Below are 17,958 nucleotides of genomic sequence, written 5' to 3' on the forward strand. Positions count from 1 at the left end.
TTGCATTGGTAGACTTCCTTTTTTCCAAGGGAAAAATATGTATAATAGAGTATCCAAGTTAGTTTCAATAATAAGTAACTTGAAAGAAAAAAGGGAAAAATATCTTAAATGCCTATTGGTAGGGGAAAGGGCACTTCCATGGGAAATGGAGAAGGAATGCAGAAATGGGGCTGAGAAAGAGACAAAAAAACAAAAAAACAACAAAACGAATTTGAAGTCAGAAGATGGGTAAGTATATCAAAATGTGTAAAACCAATGTCTTACAAAGTATCAAGAATTCAAGCACATTGGAATAGACTTAAGATCATGAATAGCTGCTCAAGTTCCCCAAATCCGAAAGTCCAGAAATTAGGACTAACTCTTCTAAGCAGCAGTTAGAGACATATTGAAATTGCCCCTCAAGTTTCATCCAAATTAAACTCAAGAAAAAGTTAATTTAGAGAGCAGCAGAGTTAATCTTGCAATGGTATTACAGTGATGGTGCTTGTTTCTTTGTTTTTAGATCACTGTAATGACAAAAAATCATTGTTAGAAAAAGGTTGTCCAAAAGATTGTCCAGTGCACTTTATTTTCTTCAGATAAACTTCTATGTGTCAAGGAACCAAGAACCATAGGAACTTTTCAAGAAGCTAATCTTAGACTCTGCTTAAATACTGGTTTTTGCAATTCAAAAGGCAGCTCTCTGTGGAGATTCTCAGTCATCCAGGTCATAGTTGTCTCAAATGTCCTCTTTTTTCTTCAAAAGGCAACTAGATTGTTTTTTTCTTTGAGGAAGAAGAAGAAAACATTTTGCTTCTTGGATGAGAAATGAAATGTTTTCTTATTCTTCCTCTAGGAAAAAACAGTCCAGTTGCTTTTTGAAGAAAAAAGCACCTTTGAGTCAAAAGGCAGCTATTTTTACTTTAAAGATTGGAATGAAAATAAAGCGTTGTGATTTTAGTTATCAGCAGCCCATTTCCTTTTAGTATAGGCAGATGTGATCGATGGCTTACCAGGCGTTGGTCTCAGAATCAAAACTGAAGCCATCTTTTTCATGAGTATCAAGAAAGCAAAGCTGAACTGGGCAGCTTTTCCAAGCAAGAATAGAGGTGACTTCCAAGACTTAACTAAGGAGATTTCTTAAAACTATCTCGAGAGAAAGGGTTAAAAAGATTGCAAACGAGAGCCTCTGTTTCTTGTACATCAATATATTTTCAATACATTTTTGTAAAGAACATCATTACCAAGCATATTAACATCATCTTGTGTTAGTCCATTTCATATGGCCTGCAAGTTCAAACAAAGTTTGAAGCCCCACTTCTATCTTGCTTTAACTGGCTGAAATTCTGTCTGAATCCATTTGTGATTACTTTTCTTCAGAAATATCAAAATTTAGAAAACGTTTGTGGTTTCAATCTCGACTTCCTCTTCCTCTTTCAATCTCAACTTCAATCTGAAGGCAAAGGGGAAGTTTGGAGATATCTAGTGGAGGTTGAGGGATACAGTAGAATGTAACATAAGATTTATTTATTTATTTTATTTATTATTCGAATTTCTATACCGCCCTTCTCCTTTTGGACTCAGGGCGGTGAACAGCCAAAATAAAAACATTTATACATAAATACGATTAAAAATAGATTTAAAATAATTAAATTTGGCCCATAGTTTAAAATTTATCAATTTAAAATCCATATCAAAATTTAAAACCAACCATAAAATCATAAAATCAAGAGAGACCGGCTAACTGAAAGAGATGAGTTTTTAGGGCCCGACGAAAGGTCCGGAGGTCGGAGATCACTCGTATCTCTGGGGGTAGATTGTTCCAAAGGGTAGGTGCCCTTTGCAACATGAGCACAGACTTCCGAAAGAAAGAACTGGAGACACCTATTTTGCTCCATATCAAAGCCAATTAAAATTGTTGATCAAGTAACAGCCAAGGTATGGTACTAAGTCCCATTTCTTAAAAATAAAACCACTGGATGAAGAAGAGTATTCTGCAATATTGTTCAAACAGCACATACATGAACTCTATTAGGTTACAATGTGTCCATAACATTCTTAAAAATTGCATATTTTTTGGTACATTATTACATTCGGTTTTTGACCGAGAGTGTGGTTTCTTGACTGCATGCAATACCTGCATGGTTTTTTTTTCATTCTGAGGACTTTCATGCAGTGTACAACAGGTTAGACAAACTCTTAGCATTAGTTGCTACAACAAAAGCAGTCCAAAAGTTGGTACTATTTTACAATAAAGCAAATTATTAAATATATTAATAAATAATAATAAAATATAAAGTATTTTAATATAGTGCTTTAAAAATGAAAATCCAGAAAAGAATGATTTAAATATGTGAGGCAAGAAATCAACCAAGAAGTATTTGGTTTGTTATGTGACTTATGGTGACAGGAATAATGCCAAGAAAGTGGGTGAATTCTTTTGACTGATCTTCATCAAAGGCTCTAAACTTAACATTCTAATCATGGCATAAATCAACACATCTCTGACATTGGGACCAGAACTATTACAGTAAACAAATAATTTGGAATGAGGTGTGCATACCGGTAGTTAAATGGCAATGCCTAGAAAAGATGAAAGACAATCGTGCAAAAAGTCTCAAAAAGTTCAACAAAACAGTAATTCTGTTTTAGCCTTAGTATGATGTATTGCACTTTGAGCAACACATTTCATGCAAATGGAGAGGTCTGATGCACATTCCCCAACATTTCTGGGTTGGCGGCCTGGTGTGGGGATGGAGGGGGGAAGAGAGGATGGTTTTGTGCGAGGGGCAGGTGTGAACGCCACTTAATGAGCATGAGCAGCGGGTGGGCATGCCTGCAGGTCACACAAGTGGGGCTGCAAGCATTGGTGCCTGCTGCTTGCGCAAGCAGGACTGCAAGTGCCCAGTCCTTGCTGCTCATATGAATCAGGCTGCACCTGTGCACACACCAGCCCACTCCTCGCATGGCCCAGTTGCAAATAGGCCACAACCTGGTAGTGCATACTTATACTTAATTGTTGTCAATGCAATTGCATGCAGGTTGCCCCTGTGTTTTACGAAGATCTAGAACAGATTTTTCGTTCAGTGTTGTTGCTAGTGTTAAGGGCAAGAACTAGAAACAGCTGATCCATCATACATTGGCAAGACACCTGATCTGGAATTAAGGATGATCTATGTATGTATAGTAAGGTTCCTTCCTATTCTTTTTGTTTGTGCACATTCTTCTATTCTGTGTCATCACGGTACATTTATTTCAATACTCCGCCATTCTTAATTGCTTTTTGGTTTAACAGACATGCTCTCCCTTGAAACCCTCCCATAAAAGCCCAAAGTGTAATTCTTTCTGTGCCAAGTGATGTTGTTGCATCACCTACATATTTTTTTTCTTCTAAAAATGCTGCCCTCATGGCTGCAAGGTTGCCATTTTTCTTCTCCAGTAAACACAGATGACAGTTTATGACTGGGGCTGTGCCAGAATGGCTGCTAATGCTAAGTCCTGGTTCATCGGTTAAAGTCTGAGTCTTGCACAAGAGCAGAAATAACACAAGTTGGGGTTGAGTGGCACAAGAGGGGAGCCTATCACATTCCTAAAGGGAGGAGCCGCCTTTGCTTTCAATCAGTACTGAGAGTGTTTTTTCAACCTGCTGTGTTTCAAAAACTGAACTTTCTGTAGGCAGTGCTTGTTTGTACTGTAATTCCTGCCTACTGCATTCTTCTTTAACTACTTCAATATTTATACGCAGGGAGAATGTTTTCTTAAAAGGCCGTTCAACTTTTGGTGATAAGATTGTATACTTTGACCCAATGCTGTACAGGCTGGACTCAGACTGGCTTTGCTTCAAGATACACTCTACTATCGAGTGAGTTGTAACACCAGATGCAATTAGGCAAAAATGCAAAACTATAAATGTTTTAAGAAAATATTTGCTTTGCAAAGTATCTTGGCAAAACATGAGCTGGTTCTGTTCTACTGTAGAGTTAAGGCATTTTCCTAGTTTATCCAAACCTGAATGAGATGAAATAGACCTTGACACTGTCAAGAATGACATTTTTTCCTAGCCTACGTGGACAAATCTGGACTATGTACTTATCAGTTTTATTACAGCAACGTTTCCCTTAAAAAATTCTAGGCATGATAACTGGGTGGCAGTGCTGGAAATTCTGTTAGAGAGCTGTGGAACAGGGGAATTGTACAATCAACTTATTAAGTTAACGACAATACCAATCACATAAAAAGGAAGTAATACCAGTGACAGATCCATTTTTTTAATTTGTTTTTAAATTTGTTACTTGGTAACAAATGAATCTGCTGGGGATGGGTAGCTAGCAAACGTCCAAGGTGGGGAGCAGACTTTGCTCTAATTAGCCAGGTGGTAGGAGGGCAAAGGCCTCTGGGAAGGGAAGAGTTTTGAAGGCAAGCAGACTTCCTATTTGCATCAGTTGTGGTTACATGCTGTAAGAGAAATAATTTTAGCAGATTCAATTTGTCCTGCAGGCATGAAGAAAAGGGTGCAATTAAAAGGCTTATCTCTATCCTTCTGTTAAAGCTACAAGAGCCCTGGCTCTCGTCTACAGCAGATCACTTTCAGAGTTAATCAGCTCAAAGCAGGATTTCCCAATCTTGGCAATTTTAAGATGCATAGACATTAACTCCCAGAATTCACTTGTTGCCTGGGGAATTCTAAGAGCTGAAGTCCATGTGTCTTAAAGTTGCTAAGATTGGGAAACCGTGGTCCAAAGGATCTATTGAAACCCACCCAGAGCTATTATCTCTCATACCCTTGGATTTAACCTTCCACATGCTTCTCCTACGATGGTTCAGGCTTTCCTACAGCACAGAGAAAGAGGTAAGGCCTTCCTCCAACAAAGATTAAGATACAGTACTGTCCTTTGCGGTTTTTAGATTTTGATTCAAGGACATCTTATTTGCTCAGATCACAACTGCAGTCCAAATTAGCCATGTTTATCTTAAACCATAAAGCAGATTACCAAACCAAAATCAAATAAACCACATTATCATAACACATTATGCAAACCTGCCCATCCCTTTAGGGGATGTTAGGATTTGGTTGAACACAGCCATGGTAATGTGTTATGTAGCTGTATCCCATACGTAAAAGGCTGAAACTATGTCTCGAGGATTACACAATGGTTGACTCTTCTCCTAGGCTTAGATTTGAGCAACCGATTTCATGGCGAAGGCAACATATCCCACATTGCTCTTATGGAGAATTGGCAGGCCTGCTAGGAAAAGCAAGAGATCGGCTCTTTAAAAAGATGGCCTCAGTAAAAGTAGGTTAGCCAATTAGCAGTAGTTTTATCTAGCTGCTCAACATGTTAAGCTCTAATCATTACAATGATCAGATTGTATTATTACATCTTATCTCTTGAAGAAGATAGTGGGAGAGTAATTAACAGTCCAATTTTCAAACATTGGTCTCGAGCATCCTGCCTGAAATTGAGCACATTGGTACCAGAAAGATACAACCATAAGCACCTCTGTCCTAGCTGGAAAGTAGATGTTTTCCCAGGATGATATTCATGCCTCCTCCTAGTATTCAATTACTAAAGCATCACATAGTAAACAGTCTACTCTCCCCTGACCTCCACATAATTCAAATGTCATTGATTTTCCTGTAGGTAGTTTATTTGTTCAGCATCATTGCCTGCCGGGAGAAAGACTTCACAATTATTTTACTCATATAGACTTTTCCCCCTGCTCACTGGACATGTGTCTGCTTGTAGAAGCTCATTCATTAGACTGACTCTGTGGGAGGAGGTTTCTTCTGGCATGCTTGCCTGATGGGCATTTCACAGGTGAAGCTTAGGCGTTTAGTGAATGTGTCACCTTAAAGAAGCAAATATTTAACAGAACAAGAGATCAGTTATCAAAAATTATCACATTTCTTTGGGATGAATAGCATCCAGTATACAGACCTGTTTTTTCTATGACCCATGCCCACCTTCTTTGGTAGTTAAAAAGTTAGAGAACAAAATGTTCTATGTGCAGAATACATAGCTAGCCTTGCAGGCAGCTGCAGGCAGATCCCAGTCCAATTGAAGGGGGAGAGATTGGGAACTATGGGAGTGAAAAAGAAATGTCCCATTGAAAAAAATGCTACTGTATTGGAGGCTTTACCTGATAGATCCATAGTGTGGCATAATGGAAATCAGAATGCTGATGAAAAAATATGAAAGTAGCTAAATAAAGCCAAAAATTGGGAAGTCAAAAAAACCCCCAACCCAACCCATTTTAAACTGGCCACTTGGAATGTTCAAGCTGGTTCCTAGGTCAGACATAGTGAAATGATCATTCATGAATTATTTCAGTATGGAATTTCAATTCTGGCATTATCAGAATGGCATCTTACTGGATCTGGAATACAAGACAGTGGCAATGAGATGTCTTTTGTATTACTGTGGAGACAAGAAACACCCAGAGCATATTGGCTTCATTTTCATAGCATCTGAAAGTATTGCAAGCTTCATCAGCTTCGAGTCAATTAGCAGAACTGTCACTTTTAGGAACAATGAGAATGTGCTTAATTATGCTTCCCAGAAGGAGGAATGAGGCAAAAGATTTATTCTATACCCAGTTATAAACAACTGTGGATTCATTGCACAGAGGTAATAAATCCTCAACATTGGTGACTTTAATGCTCATGTTGGTAACAACTAGCAAGGCTGGGAAAATGTCTTGGGCAAATTTGGTATTGGAGAGATAATTGACAATGGCCCGTGCCTCTTATCATTTGTAGAAGTAAATGAGCTAATGATTGGAAACATCCAATCAGCACCAATTAAAACCTCAGTTAAAATGGCCTTCACCCAGTAGAAACAATACATCAGTATTGAAGTATTTCTAAATCAGCAGCTGTTTCCAGATATCACTCATGGACATCTGGTCAACCAGAGCCACTCTGTTTCTACCACCTTCTACTGCAGTCCTATTATTTTGATTAATATAAACTGCTCATAATGTAGCCACACCAATTGTTATGGAAGAGTGAAGTTACAAGAACTTATTTGCCAACAAGAATTCCACCTAATTTTTGTCACCATTTTTCATGTGGATGATGAAAATGATTGAGGCACAATTGTCAGAAATAATTAACAAACATGCCAACAAAATCTATCCCATTGGAAGACACTGAGTCCAACTATAGATTTTGGATGAATGAAAACTCTGCAAACTCATAAGATTTAACTTTGTATTGATCACTTAATTAGCAAGTTGACATCTGCTTCAAAACAAAATGGGCTGTCTATTGGAATTGTATTGCAAAAGAACTTGAAGAACTTATATATTGCTGAGAACAACACAACCTCTGCACTTATTGCCTCAGCAGTAAATTTCAACATGAATGATGCCAGAAAAAACAGAGATTTGTGAGCTCCAGAATTGAATGACTGAATCATTTATACAGTACTTCCAGATCCTTTACAACTGCCCTGTTCTGAGACATTCCAGTAGCCACCAACTCGTTGACAGCTCAGATGGAACAATTGAATAATGTAACTCCAGAATCTCTGAAGCTACCATCCATCAGTTAAAAAGAGGGAAAGCTAGTGACACAGATAAAGTCACTGCAGAAGCAATAAACACTGCTTGTGATACACTAATTTATCAGCTCCATTTATTCCTTCGAATTATTTGAGAGTCTGAGGAAATACTTTATTTGTGGAAACAGGCAATATTTCCATTTTCAAGAAAGGCAATCAAGAGTACAAGAATTGATGTGGGATTAGTCTGTTGTCGGTCAAGGTATTTATCAAACGCTTCAGAAAAGATGGAAACAAATAGCCCAAGAACTGCAGACTAATTTCTGGTTTGGAAGGGGATGCCATGACCAAATATTTGCATTATGACAACTGCTTGATGAATGCATCAACTGTGGAAAGAGGCTTTTCTTGCTGTTCATTGATTTTGCAGTGGTATCTATCAGGCAGTGTTACGGAAGGCTAAGGTGAGCCCACTAAAGTTTACAGCAGATACATGAAGAATCATGAAGTTTTGTGTGGAGAAACATCCAGAGCCTTCCCAGCATGTAATAGCAATAGCACTTAGACTTATATACCGCTTCACAGTGCTTTTACAGCCCTCTCTAAGCCGTTTACAGAGTCAGCATATTTCCCCCAGCAATCTGGGTCATTTTACAACCTTGGAAGGATGGAAGGCTGAGTCAATTTTGAGCTGGTAATAATTAAACTGCTGACAGTCAGCAGAATTAGCCTGCAATACTGCATTCTAACCATTGCACCACCATGGCTCCTAGTAGTGTATTTCCCTTTCTTCAATATTGTGATTGTTGCAGTCATAAGGAAGATATTTGCTCGCATTTTGTCATATTCAGAGATGAATTAATCATAGATCTAATGTTTGCTAATAAGCATATCATTTTTATTTCTGGTGGTTTTCATTAAGGCTGGGCAGGATTTTAATTTGGACCACATATGGGCATCTGATTCTCTTGTCAGGAAATCCTTAAAGCTGTGTTTCTTCCTGGTGCTCATGTGCACCTCCAGGAAAAGATGTTTGATTTACTGCCAATTGGTGCAACATATGTGCTCCAAATCACCTTTTTCACTTTCAATCCAAGTTGCTGCACAGATCTAATTTTCATCTTTCCTATTGATAAGTGCCTATTGTAATACTTACCCTAGGACTCTTATCTCCTTCAGTCAGCCTTACTATCGCTGGCATTTTGTGCTTCAAATAAATAATTGGATTAAGTTTTATAAGAGGAAAAATGTAAATTCAAATATGCTGACATATTCATTGAGGGACAAAAACTGCCTTCCCTAAGAACTTTGTGCCATTTTTTATTTTTGCAATTTCTGTGGAGAAAAAAGGCCAAGCAGGTCAGCACTTTCATTACATATGCCAGACTATAGTATTGTATGAAATCACAAAGGTAGAGAGTGACATTTCTGAAGTATTTGACACCTGGATTCCTGCACCACATCACTGAGCATCAAACAGCCAATCAGCATACCGGCAACAGCAACCTGACTCTACATTCACCACCAACCCTCCATATAGGTTCCGCATCCCTAAGTCACCAGAAAATGCACTTTATTGACTGCATCCAGGGCAGACTTCCCCACCAAATCACCTTCGCCAGGCCACTGAAACTATTTATCTAGTTGCTACGATGTCACCATCAGTGTCAGCACAGATCAGGCGAGAACTGAGTATTCAATATAACCTTTTATTTAACAGGATGAGGATCAATGCCATGGGACACTAAAAGTGCTAATAAATGTAGTGTAGAAATGTTCTTTAGTTCAACAAAGTGCACTGCGAATACATGTTGATCTGAAGTTTATGACTTTATTGCTGCTAAAACAGTTCAGTGGGACAGTCTCAGGCACTTTAATTTCACCAAGGCAATTCTATTCCAATAGAGATAAAAGTAAAATTCTGTACAAATCACAGGGAGACTGATACCCAGCTTAAGTATCTCTTTAGAGCAAGCACTTCCTTTCCATAATTTCTTTCCCCATTTAAAGGCTTTGTAACCCACAAGACCTGAAGTAAATTATGCCATATGTAGCTCCAGAAAATTATGTCTTCAGACTCATTATAGCTTTCAAATAAAAATGAGAAAATCCATCACCAAACCACCATAAATTTATACTCCAAAGCACTCTTTCCTCTTGTGCATTGGTTAATACAACTTTAAAAGCCTACATTTATTCCTCAGTTCCCAATAATTAGACTTTCCTAAAATCTTACAAATAGGTTTATACATACAGTTAAAATCTATATCTCAAACTCATATAAGCCAGTCCTTTTGAAATTAAATGCAAGCAAATTATTTCCAGAATATACAGAGGTAGGAAAAATATATGCAATAACCCAGTGTTTCTCAACCTTGGAAGCTTGAAGATGGGTGGACTTCAACTCCCAGAATCCCCCAGCCAGCAGCGCTGGCTGGGGGATTCTGGGAGTTGAAGTCCACTCATCTTCAAGCTACCAAGGTTGAGAAACACTGACCAGTGAAAGTTTTAGGGGAGTTCCAGGGAGGGAGGGGAGGGAATAAAAGAAAGCAATAAACATGGAAGCAAATAAAAGTACCCTTGATACAATGATCCCTGGGAGAACTTTTCCACTATCCTTAGCAACCTGGAATTTCTGCTGTGACATCAACATCCATACATTCTAAAAAGAATCCCAGCTCTATGGGAAGTCAGGACATGGATTTAGCAATGCTGATAGGAGGCTTCAGAATTTGCATGGACATCGATTTGCATTTTCAGTCAATGTCAAAGTATCATGGGATACTTTCATGGTGTAAGATGGCCAAGGCAGAGAAACCTGAGCTTTATATAGACTTTTAAATGGAAAAAATAAAACATATTAGCCAACTGACACCGGTTCTTTAAAAAGGAGGGGGTTGCAAAAGGGGGTTTCGTGACATAGGGTCACAGTCCTTAGTGGTACTTTATTAACAAGATTCATGGAGAACAATTAGGGCTGGAGAGTCCATTTTCTGCAGGTCCTCTTCTTTACAGGCTAATGAAATCTTCTTTCCGAAAGCCCTTCTGTAAAACATAAAAAAAGACTGTCAGAAGCACACATCAGGTCAGTGATGATCCAACAAATGCTAACATATCTAAGCCCCACAGATACCAAGGGTTTCACCTATGGGTTCTATCTTGGTGGGCGTGGCTTGGTGGGCGTGGCAGGGGAAGGATACTGCAAAATCTCCATTCCCACCCCACTCCAGGGGAAGGATACTGCAAAATCCCCATTCCCTTCCCACTCCTGGGGGAAGGATATTGCAAAATCTCCATTCTCACTCCACTCTGGGGCCAGCCACAGAATTTGCCTGTTCTCCGAACTACTCAAATTTTTTGCTACCAGTTCTCCGAACTGCTCAAAATTTCTGCTACCGGTTCTCCAGAACCTGTCAGAACCTGCTGGATTTCAACCCTGGGTTCTATGCTAGAGACCTAGGTGCTATGAGCTCACTTTGGAAGAGAGAATAGAGAGAGAGAAAAAAACACAAACCGCTTTATAGTCCCGATGAAGCTTGCTGTACTGCCACATGTTAGACAAAAGACTGGAAGCAGCTCTGGAAGCCTTCTCATTGTCCAAGCTAGAGAAAGAAGAGAAATCTGTAACATGTTACTGGTGCACACTGGGACTCAAATACACACCGATTCCTTCTCCATTAATTACTAATGGACATTAAGTCAAAATATTCACATTGATCCGTGGTTGGACTCTTATCCTCCTATTACTGGATTATGTCCCTTTGATCGCCAATATTTATTTATTTATTTATTTATTTATTTATTTATTTATTTATTTATTTATTTTTTAATTTGATTTATTCAGCAGTATCCCTATAGGAACAGATCTATACTTTTGCAAAGCCAGGAAAACTGCTGCTACTTTTAAGAGGATTTGAGGCTGAAGGAGGGACAGAGGCAGCCAAACTTTCCTGTGTTCCTGTAATGCAATACTGAATGGTATTAGCTGCACAAACCTCAGAAATGCCAACCGTTCTTCTTCTAGGATTGCCAGTCTACATAGGCACTTTGGTCTTCTGTAGGCAGCTGGTGCACATTCAACAAGAGCCCTTCGGAGAGGGGCATTTTCAAAATGAGTATATCAGACTTTTCACCCAGCAGGCTCTTAAAGTAAGATCCATGAGATAAATGGCATGGGTCAGTCTGAATGCCATAATAGGAAACAAAGGAGCTAAAGAAGTCAGATTAGGGTGGAAAAAAACTCTCAAGTCTTGGAAATAAATCATTTAGATGGACTAATTCATAAAAGTCAACTGAAAATCTTTGAGATCTGACAGGCTTGCTTCCTTGCCCATTTCCTTCCTACCTCCAGCCCTTGATTTATGCACTGGAACTTGCCTCTTGCTTTTGAAAGGGACTGCACCTTTTGAGGATTATGTGTCTGTGCCTTCGAGTGAGTGTTGACTCTGGGTGGTTGCCTGGACAAGTCCCTGCAGTTTTCTTTGCAAAATCAAAGTTTTTAGGCTTCCCATTGCCTGCTTCCTAGGGCTGAGAGAGAATGACTGGCCCAAGGTCACCAGTTGATTTTCTATCTAAAGAGGGACCAGAACTCTCGATGCCTTAACTCCCATACCAAATTGATTCTACTTCTGAACATTAGGTGAATGTAGTAAACATCACATTCTTATGATGCTGAAACAAGGGGCATAAGGAAGTTTTCTGAAGCTGCAGTGGAATCCAGAAATTAAATAGTGTAAAATGCTGCTCTAAGGGTGAAGTCTGTATGGAGTATGGATGGAAACTCCTGGCCATTCCCACATACCTGTCCCTTTTCTTCTTGATGTAGAAGAGTTTGCGTAGGCCATCGAAGTAGACAATGTCACGTGCAGCAATGGGGCTCTCCACCACCAAGTTGTTCAGCACTGCAATGATGTTGACTATTACCTCTGTTGGGGGCCACTTATCTCCGGAGCTTCCAGGAAGTTTCTCAATCAAATGACTCACCACTTTGGTTGCTGCCAATCCAAAACAAAAGTGGTTAGCAAATAGTACACAGAGAAAATGTACTTTGTCTAAAATCTCACTGTGGATGATATAAGTAAAGCATTTAAATTGCATGAAGGGAACTCTTTTGTCAAGGCCCTGCTGTGTTTTGCTATAGGAATAACTCACACATTTCATCCTTGTTGCGTGCGTTCCGGGACAGGTTGCGAATCAATCCTGTCAGAGAGCGAAGCTGATGATGGTCAGCTGTGCGGACTCTGTCCAGTACAGGGTTCAGGATCCTCTCTTGCTCCAAAGCCACCCTACTGAGGACACCTGCCCACTACAATGGATGAAAAGAAGAATGAGCTAGCAAATGATGATTTACCTGCCGAGTCAGTACTAATGTTCCAGGCACAGTGGAGAAATAATATCCAACTGATTCTTCTACTATAAGGTGCTCTAGCAAAAATATAAAACACTCATATATCTATACCAAGAAATATCTGATTGTTGCAACAGATGACTCAGTTTACTCTTCACCTTTCCTTTACTCCCAGTGCTTTCTGGACCATTGATAACTGCCTTAATCATGTCTGGCTTTAGGCAGACAATGGAAGCCTTGTCACTCCTTTCCCTCCTGCAATCAACTTTATTTGTTTTCCTCTTTTCTCATCCTCCGAAACAAGATGGGCAAGTTTTCAATGCAATCACTGTTCAAGCAGCTGCAAAGAAGGCAGAGCAAGCATTCTTCATAGATATCTTCTCTATATGTTACTTTAAAAACTCTAGAGCTTTGGTAGTGTCGATAAGTATTATTGGCTGAACCACAGGAAAAACCTCAGAGCCCTTTTCCTTCAGGGCACAAGAAAAAAATGAGGAAAGGTTGTTGGTAGCTTTGGCAACAGATATGCTCCATTGTTTGAGCAGGCCTACTTCATTTTGCTACACTGCTCTTTGAATGTAACCATCATAAGGAAACTATCAGAGTTCATCTTCCATATCTAACTCACATTTCCTACAAAACATCAAGTTCACATCTTAACTTCCCCCTCTCTTTAAAACGCATTGCTTTATTTTAAAATCTTCAGAGGATTCAGGCTGGTATTTCTGGAGTCAGCCTTACCCGCCGGTCTCCTGCTGTGATATTCTGAAGCGCTCCAGAGGCTGCTTCCGTGGTATGCTTATTCAGTTCACATCGCTGTAGCAGCCTGTTGTACACCCCTACAATCTGAGGGTTCCAGAGCCACTCCAACCCTTTAGGATCCTTAGAAACTTCTGCGAAAGTCACAATATCAGAGTTCATGTGGAGCTAAGGAGAAGAGTAAGAGAGTATTTAAGAGACCATTCTTTGAGGCTGTATGAACTTTTGTTCTAGCTACAATCTTCTTGTCTCCTTTACAGCTTACCCAGTTGAAAAAGGCTTTATTATTGCTCAATCCATTCCCAAGGAGCCTATTCTCCCACATCTTATTTCTAATCATTTTGACCCAGTTACTGTTCTTTCGGGATATTATTCCTCCCATAACAACTCTATGCCTTTCTTATACTTTAGCATTAATTCCCTCCAATCAAGGCATATTACTCAGAGGAACTGAGAACCCTCTAGATATCACAATTACCAAAGATAATTTCTATTCCAGAAAAAATAATGGGGTTTCAGTGTCTAGAATACCTCCCCATTCATGTGGGGATTCACTACTATTTCGCTAAGGAGAAAATATATTCTGTCCAGAGCAATATGTTAGTGAAGATTCTAGATATGGGACTGAGGCCTGTTCTTGACTATAGGGGCTTGGATTGAATCCTGATGTGCTCAGAGTCTAGTCTTCTTAGTCAAGCAGGAGCTTCTTTCTTTCCTTTCTTTCTGTTACTTTTCACCCCATGAAGTAAGGGCTGCCCAGAACAGGCTCAGTTCTCTCCCATAATGGCATTTTTCAGAGTCTCACCTCTCGGGCCCTCCTGCTTTGTGGGCTGAAGCAGCCTACTAGTTCACTTGTCATGTTAGCTCCATCACTCCTCTTATATCCTTCTAGCCGCTGGAGTGAGGAAGGAGGAATTTCATCATAAAGTCGGTAGGAGAGATTACGCAGGACACAGACTGCATTCTCAACACTCTGTGAGGACAAAATCCATTTTTTGAAAAAATAAAAACAGAAACCCAAAACAAACCTTTTTATAGTATATTATTTATTGCAATTTTTCTATTATTTTCTTAATTTTTAATAGTAACTGGCATAGACTAAATTGGGTTAAATTGATGTTCAGATGTTAATAGTGTATTTTATATATTCTGATTTCTATTTGATTCTTGCTAGAGGATCCCTTAGGCAATAATATAGAGAGCTCCAAACAAAGAGTATTTTATAATATTTTTGTATCAAACCTACATATTTGTTTAATGATGCATCATTTGCTTTTCACATGTTTGCTTGAGGCATCTTATAACAAGAATCTTCATCAGCTTTTGACAGATTCAGGTTGTTTCGGTGCCAGAAGCCACCCATATTGTATTTTTGCCAAGAATCTTTTAGGCTGAAGAATAAGTTCCTGGATATCTCTATTCCAAGAGCATTGGACTTTACTTGAAGAACCAGATCTTTAGTCTATTAGACAATTCATAATATCATATATTTTAAATTATTACATGGATATCCACCTTTGCACATGGAGCATGAGGTGTATTTCACTGGCTGTATACTCAACAAGGTCAACAAGGTCAACTACAGACTTAGCAGCTACAGTTGCATGACAAGCTAAACTTGATTCGCTTTAATTCTGGTTACCTCTGACTGTCTTAGAATATTGTGTGAACAAAGGCCAGCTGAGATTTATCCTTCAATGTACCTTGCAAACCAAGAAAATAATCAGGAACAAAGTTAAATGTGTTTTACAAACACAGCCACTGGCTCTCTTCATTTTATTGTCACAATTGTTTTGTAAAGTAGGGCAGTCAGAGAATTATTGACAGGCTAAGATTACCTAGTGAATTTCATGGCTGAAGATGAATTCAGACCCACATCTCCTCAGCCTTGATCTGATATTCTAATTACTGTACTTGCAGTAATATAAAGCACTTCATTTTTTTAGATTATATCTAAAAAGAAAAGTTTAAATGGAAGTGTTATTTTTTACGGAGATGCATCTGGCAGGTGCCCACTCTAACCAAAATTTTTATCTTAATGTTAAATTTATGAAATGTTGATGTTCTTGTGCATTATGTATAACATTTACTGTTACACCTTTGGTTTCTTTTCAATGCTTGCCTTAAAAATGTGTGTCTAGAAAGTATCTATCTTCTACAATGCCTCTTTACTGAACTGGTAGCCCATAAATAGTAAATGTTTCATTCAGCAATTTATTTAGGTAAATATGAAATGACAGGTTAAACCCAGTGGTGGGATTCAGCCAGTTCATACCACTTCGGGAGAACCAGTTGTTAACTTTCTGAGCAGTTTGGTGAACTGGTTGTTGGAAGAAATCATTAGGGCAGAGAACCGATTGTTAAATTATTTGAATCCCACCACTGGTTAAACCTAAGGAAAAGTATGTTGGATGGACTATGAAGGACAACCCAATTAAATATTTACTTGACTCAAGCTGGATTTAGAATAAAACAGAAGATCTCACCTTATCCTCTGATTTTCCCACTTCCAGTGAACTATTTATGTAGCTAACCATGGAATCTACCAATCCATGGCATTCACGCATTTTTTGCCGAGTCTGCTGGCTAGCAGAGCTAAGATTCCTACAGGAGAAACAGGAAGGGGTATAATTACAAAAATATTCCTTCAATGCACCCTCTTCAAACTCAAGTCTTTGGCCTCTTATTCTTAGAAAAGAAATACAATATCTCAGGGAACATTTTTCCAGATAATCTGTCCCCCTCCACTAAGCAGTAAAATATGGATCCAGAATATTATCTGAACCATGAATCAGCAATTTGTTGCAGAATCCCCATTTTCATTGACTCTACCAAGCATGGCCAATTATAGACATTCAAACCAGCAAAAATTAAGTCATATAATGCAGCCACAATCTTGACAAAATGAAGTGGCAGCAAAATTTGATTTATATTTGCGGGGAAAAAAGAATATTTTCATAGTAAGAATTGCACTCTCGTAGTATCTTGCTTTGCAATCCAACATAATGTTCCAGCAGCCATATATAGATACATATCATAAATGAATTACACTCCACTTCAAGTACTAATTCAATTTCATCCTCTTCCGTCAGAAACATAATGTGCTGATCGTGTTGCTATTGTCCTGATTCTAATCTTTGCTATGTATCAAATCAGTGACACTGACTAAAAGAGCATAAATGAGGAATGCTATGGATGAATAACTCTCCCATATATATTTAGTGGAAGCATACCATACAGATAGACAAATATTCTCTTCTATCCATACAATACAGAGCATACTCAACTGCCTGAGAAACTTATGAAAGTCATGGTGTTCACTATTTCTACATTAGTTGTGAACTAGTTTTGCTGAATGAGATTTCTCTTTTTATCCCTACCAATCTTACTAAAAGGTTATAACAACAATGACCACTATTATCGATCAGGATTTTCCTACTTCTTTCAGTTCCTATAATTCTCATATAGTTAAATACCTGAGGAAGCCAGTGGCGTTGTAGAAGATTTCTGACTCAGAGGCATTTTGCTGGATAATAGCCGCATTCCTTGAGGCGGAGAGAGGGGTCAAGATCAGGTTTGTGAGCTGCTCCAAAGTGTCCCGGGCAAGGCGGTCCTTGAGGTTATCACTTGAAGACAGATTCCAGAAAATGCCTGCAAAGCAATCAATCAGAAGACAGCGGAATGAGACAATATCTTTACAGAAGGCATTATTCAGCAAGATTAGAATGGCTCCTTATACATACCAGACCTTTGGGATTTACAAGTAATCAGCTTTTTATAACAATATTTATTGCTTATGATATCAAAAGGAGAAAAAAAGCTAAAACTAAAACAAATCAGAAAATAAAGAGGGAGAAAAAGAAAAAGGAAGTTGAATTGCATCCATAGTAACATATACATATGTAAAACCAGTAACTTTTAAAGCAGCAGCTACACAGAAGAGTTCAGCCAGATTTTCCTCTGTGTCAATACAAAACAAAGTCAGAAGTAGAGAATGAACACATTTCATCAATCTGAGATTTAAAATCACATAAGTTTTTTTCTCATGGAAATAAACATGGTTTTTAGGCTACTGTTCATGCACAACACATCCAGAATAAGGTAAAAGTTGCAGTATATTATTTTATCCCTGTGTTGCTTTCAAGTTATAATTATCATCATCATCATTAACTTTTAGAGTGCAGAATGCTTCACAATCCTTATCTCATTAATCTTTTCAACAACTATGTTTAGGTCACATTTTCACTTTTACAAGTAGGCAGCTAAGACTAAACTCAGAGGAAGATTTTTAACTGCAGAGCAAAATTGCAGAGGGAAAACACCAGTCTAATGATGCCCTGACCTGTCTTGAAGTTACTTTTGAATTAT

General features: G+C 38.6%; 1 protein-coding gene across 4 annotated transcripts in view; it reads right to left on the minus strand.

Annotated features, from left to right (window-relative positions):
• Positions 1–9,295: 9,295 nt before the first annotated feature.
• Positions 9,296–17,958, minus strand: part of PKP3 (plakophilin 3) — a 74,957-nt gene continuing 66,294 nt past the window's right edge. For all 4 annotated transcript variants that reach the window (XM_034416705.2, XM_034416707.2, XM_087883244.1 and 1 more), the window contains 8 exons: positions 17,067–17,241; positions 16,077–16,194; positions 14,396–14,563; positions 13,573–13,758; positions 12,636–12,789; positions 12,286–12,478; positions 10,999–11,086; positions 9,296–10,529 (listed from right to left, as the gene is read on the minus strand). In XM_034416705.2, the coding sequence (XP_034272596.2) occupies positions 10,494–10,529; positions 10,999–11,086; positions 12,286–12,478; positions 12,636–12,789; positions 13,573–13,758; positions 14,396–14,563; positions 16,077–16,194; positions 17,067–17,241 (1,118 nt within the window). In that variant the 3' untranslated portion in view covers positions 9,296–10,493. The remainder of the gene's footprint in view (positions 10,530–10,998; positions 11,087–12,285; positions 12,479–12,635; positions 12,790–13,572; positions 13,759–14,395; positions 14,564–16,076; positions 16,195–17,066; positions 17,242–17,958) is intronic.

The sequence above is a fragment of the Pantherophis guttatus genome, chromosome 1, assembly GCF_059756535.1.
Source record: "Pantherophis guttatus breed Tessera chromosome 1, ASM5975653v1, whole genome shotgun sequence".
NCBI classification, from domain to species: domain Eukaryota; kingdom Metazoa; phylum Chordata; class Lepidosauria; order Squamata; family Colubridae; genus Pantherophis; species Pantherophis guttatus.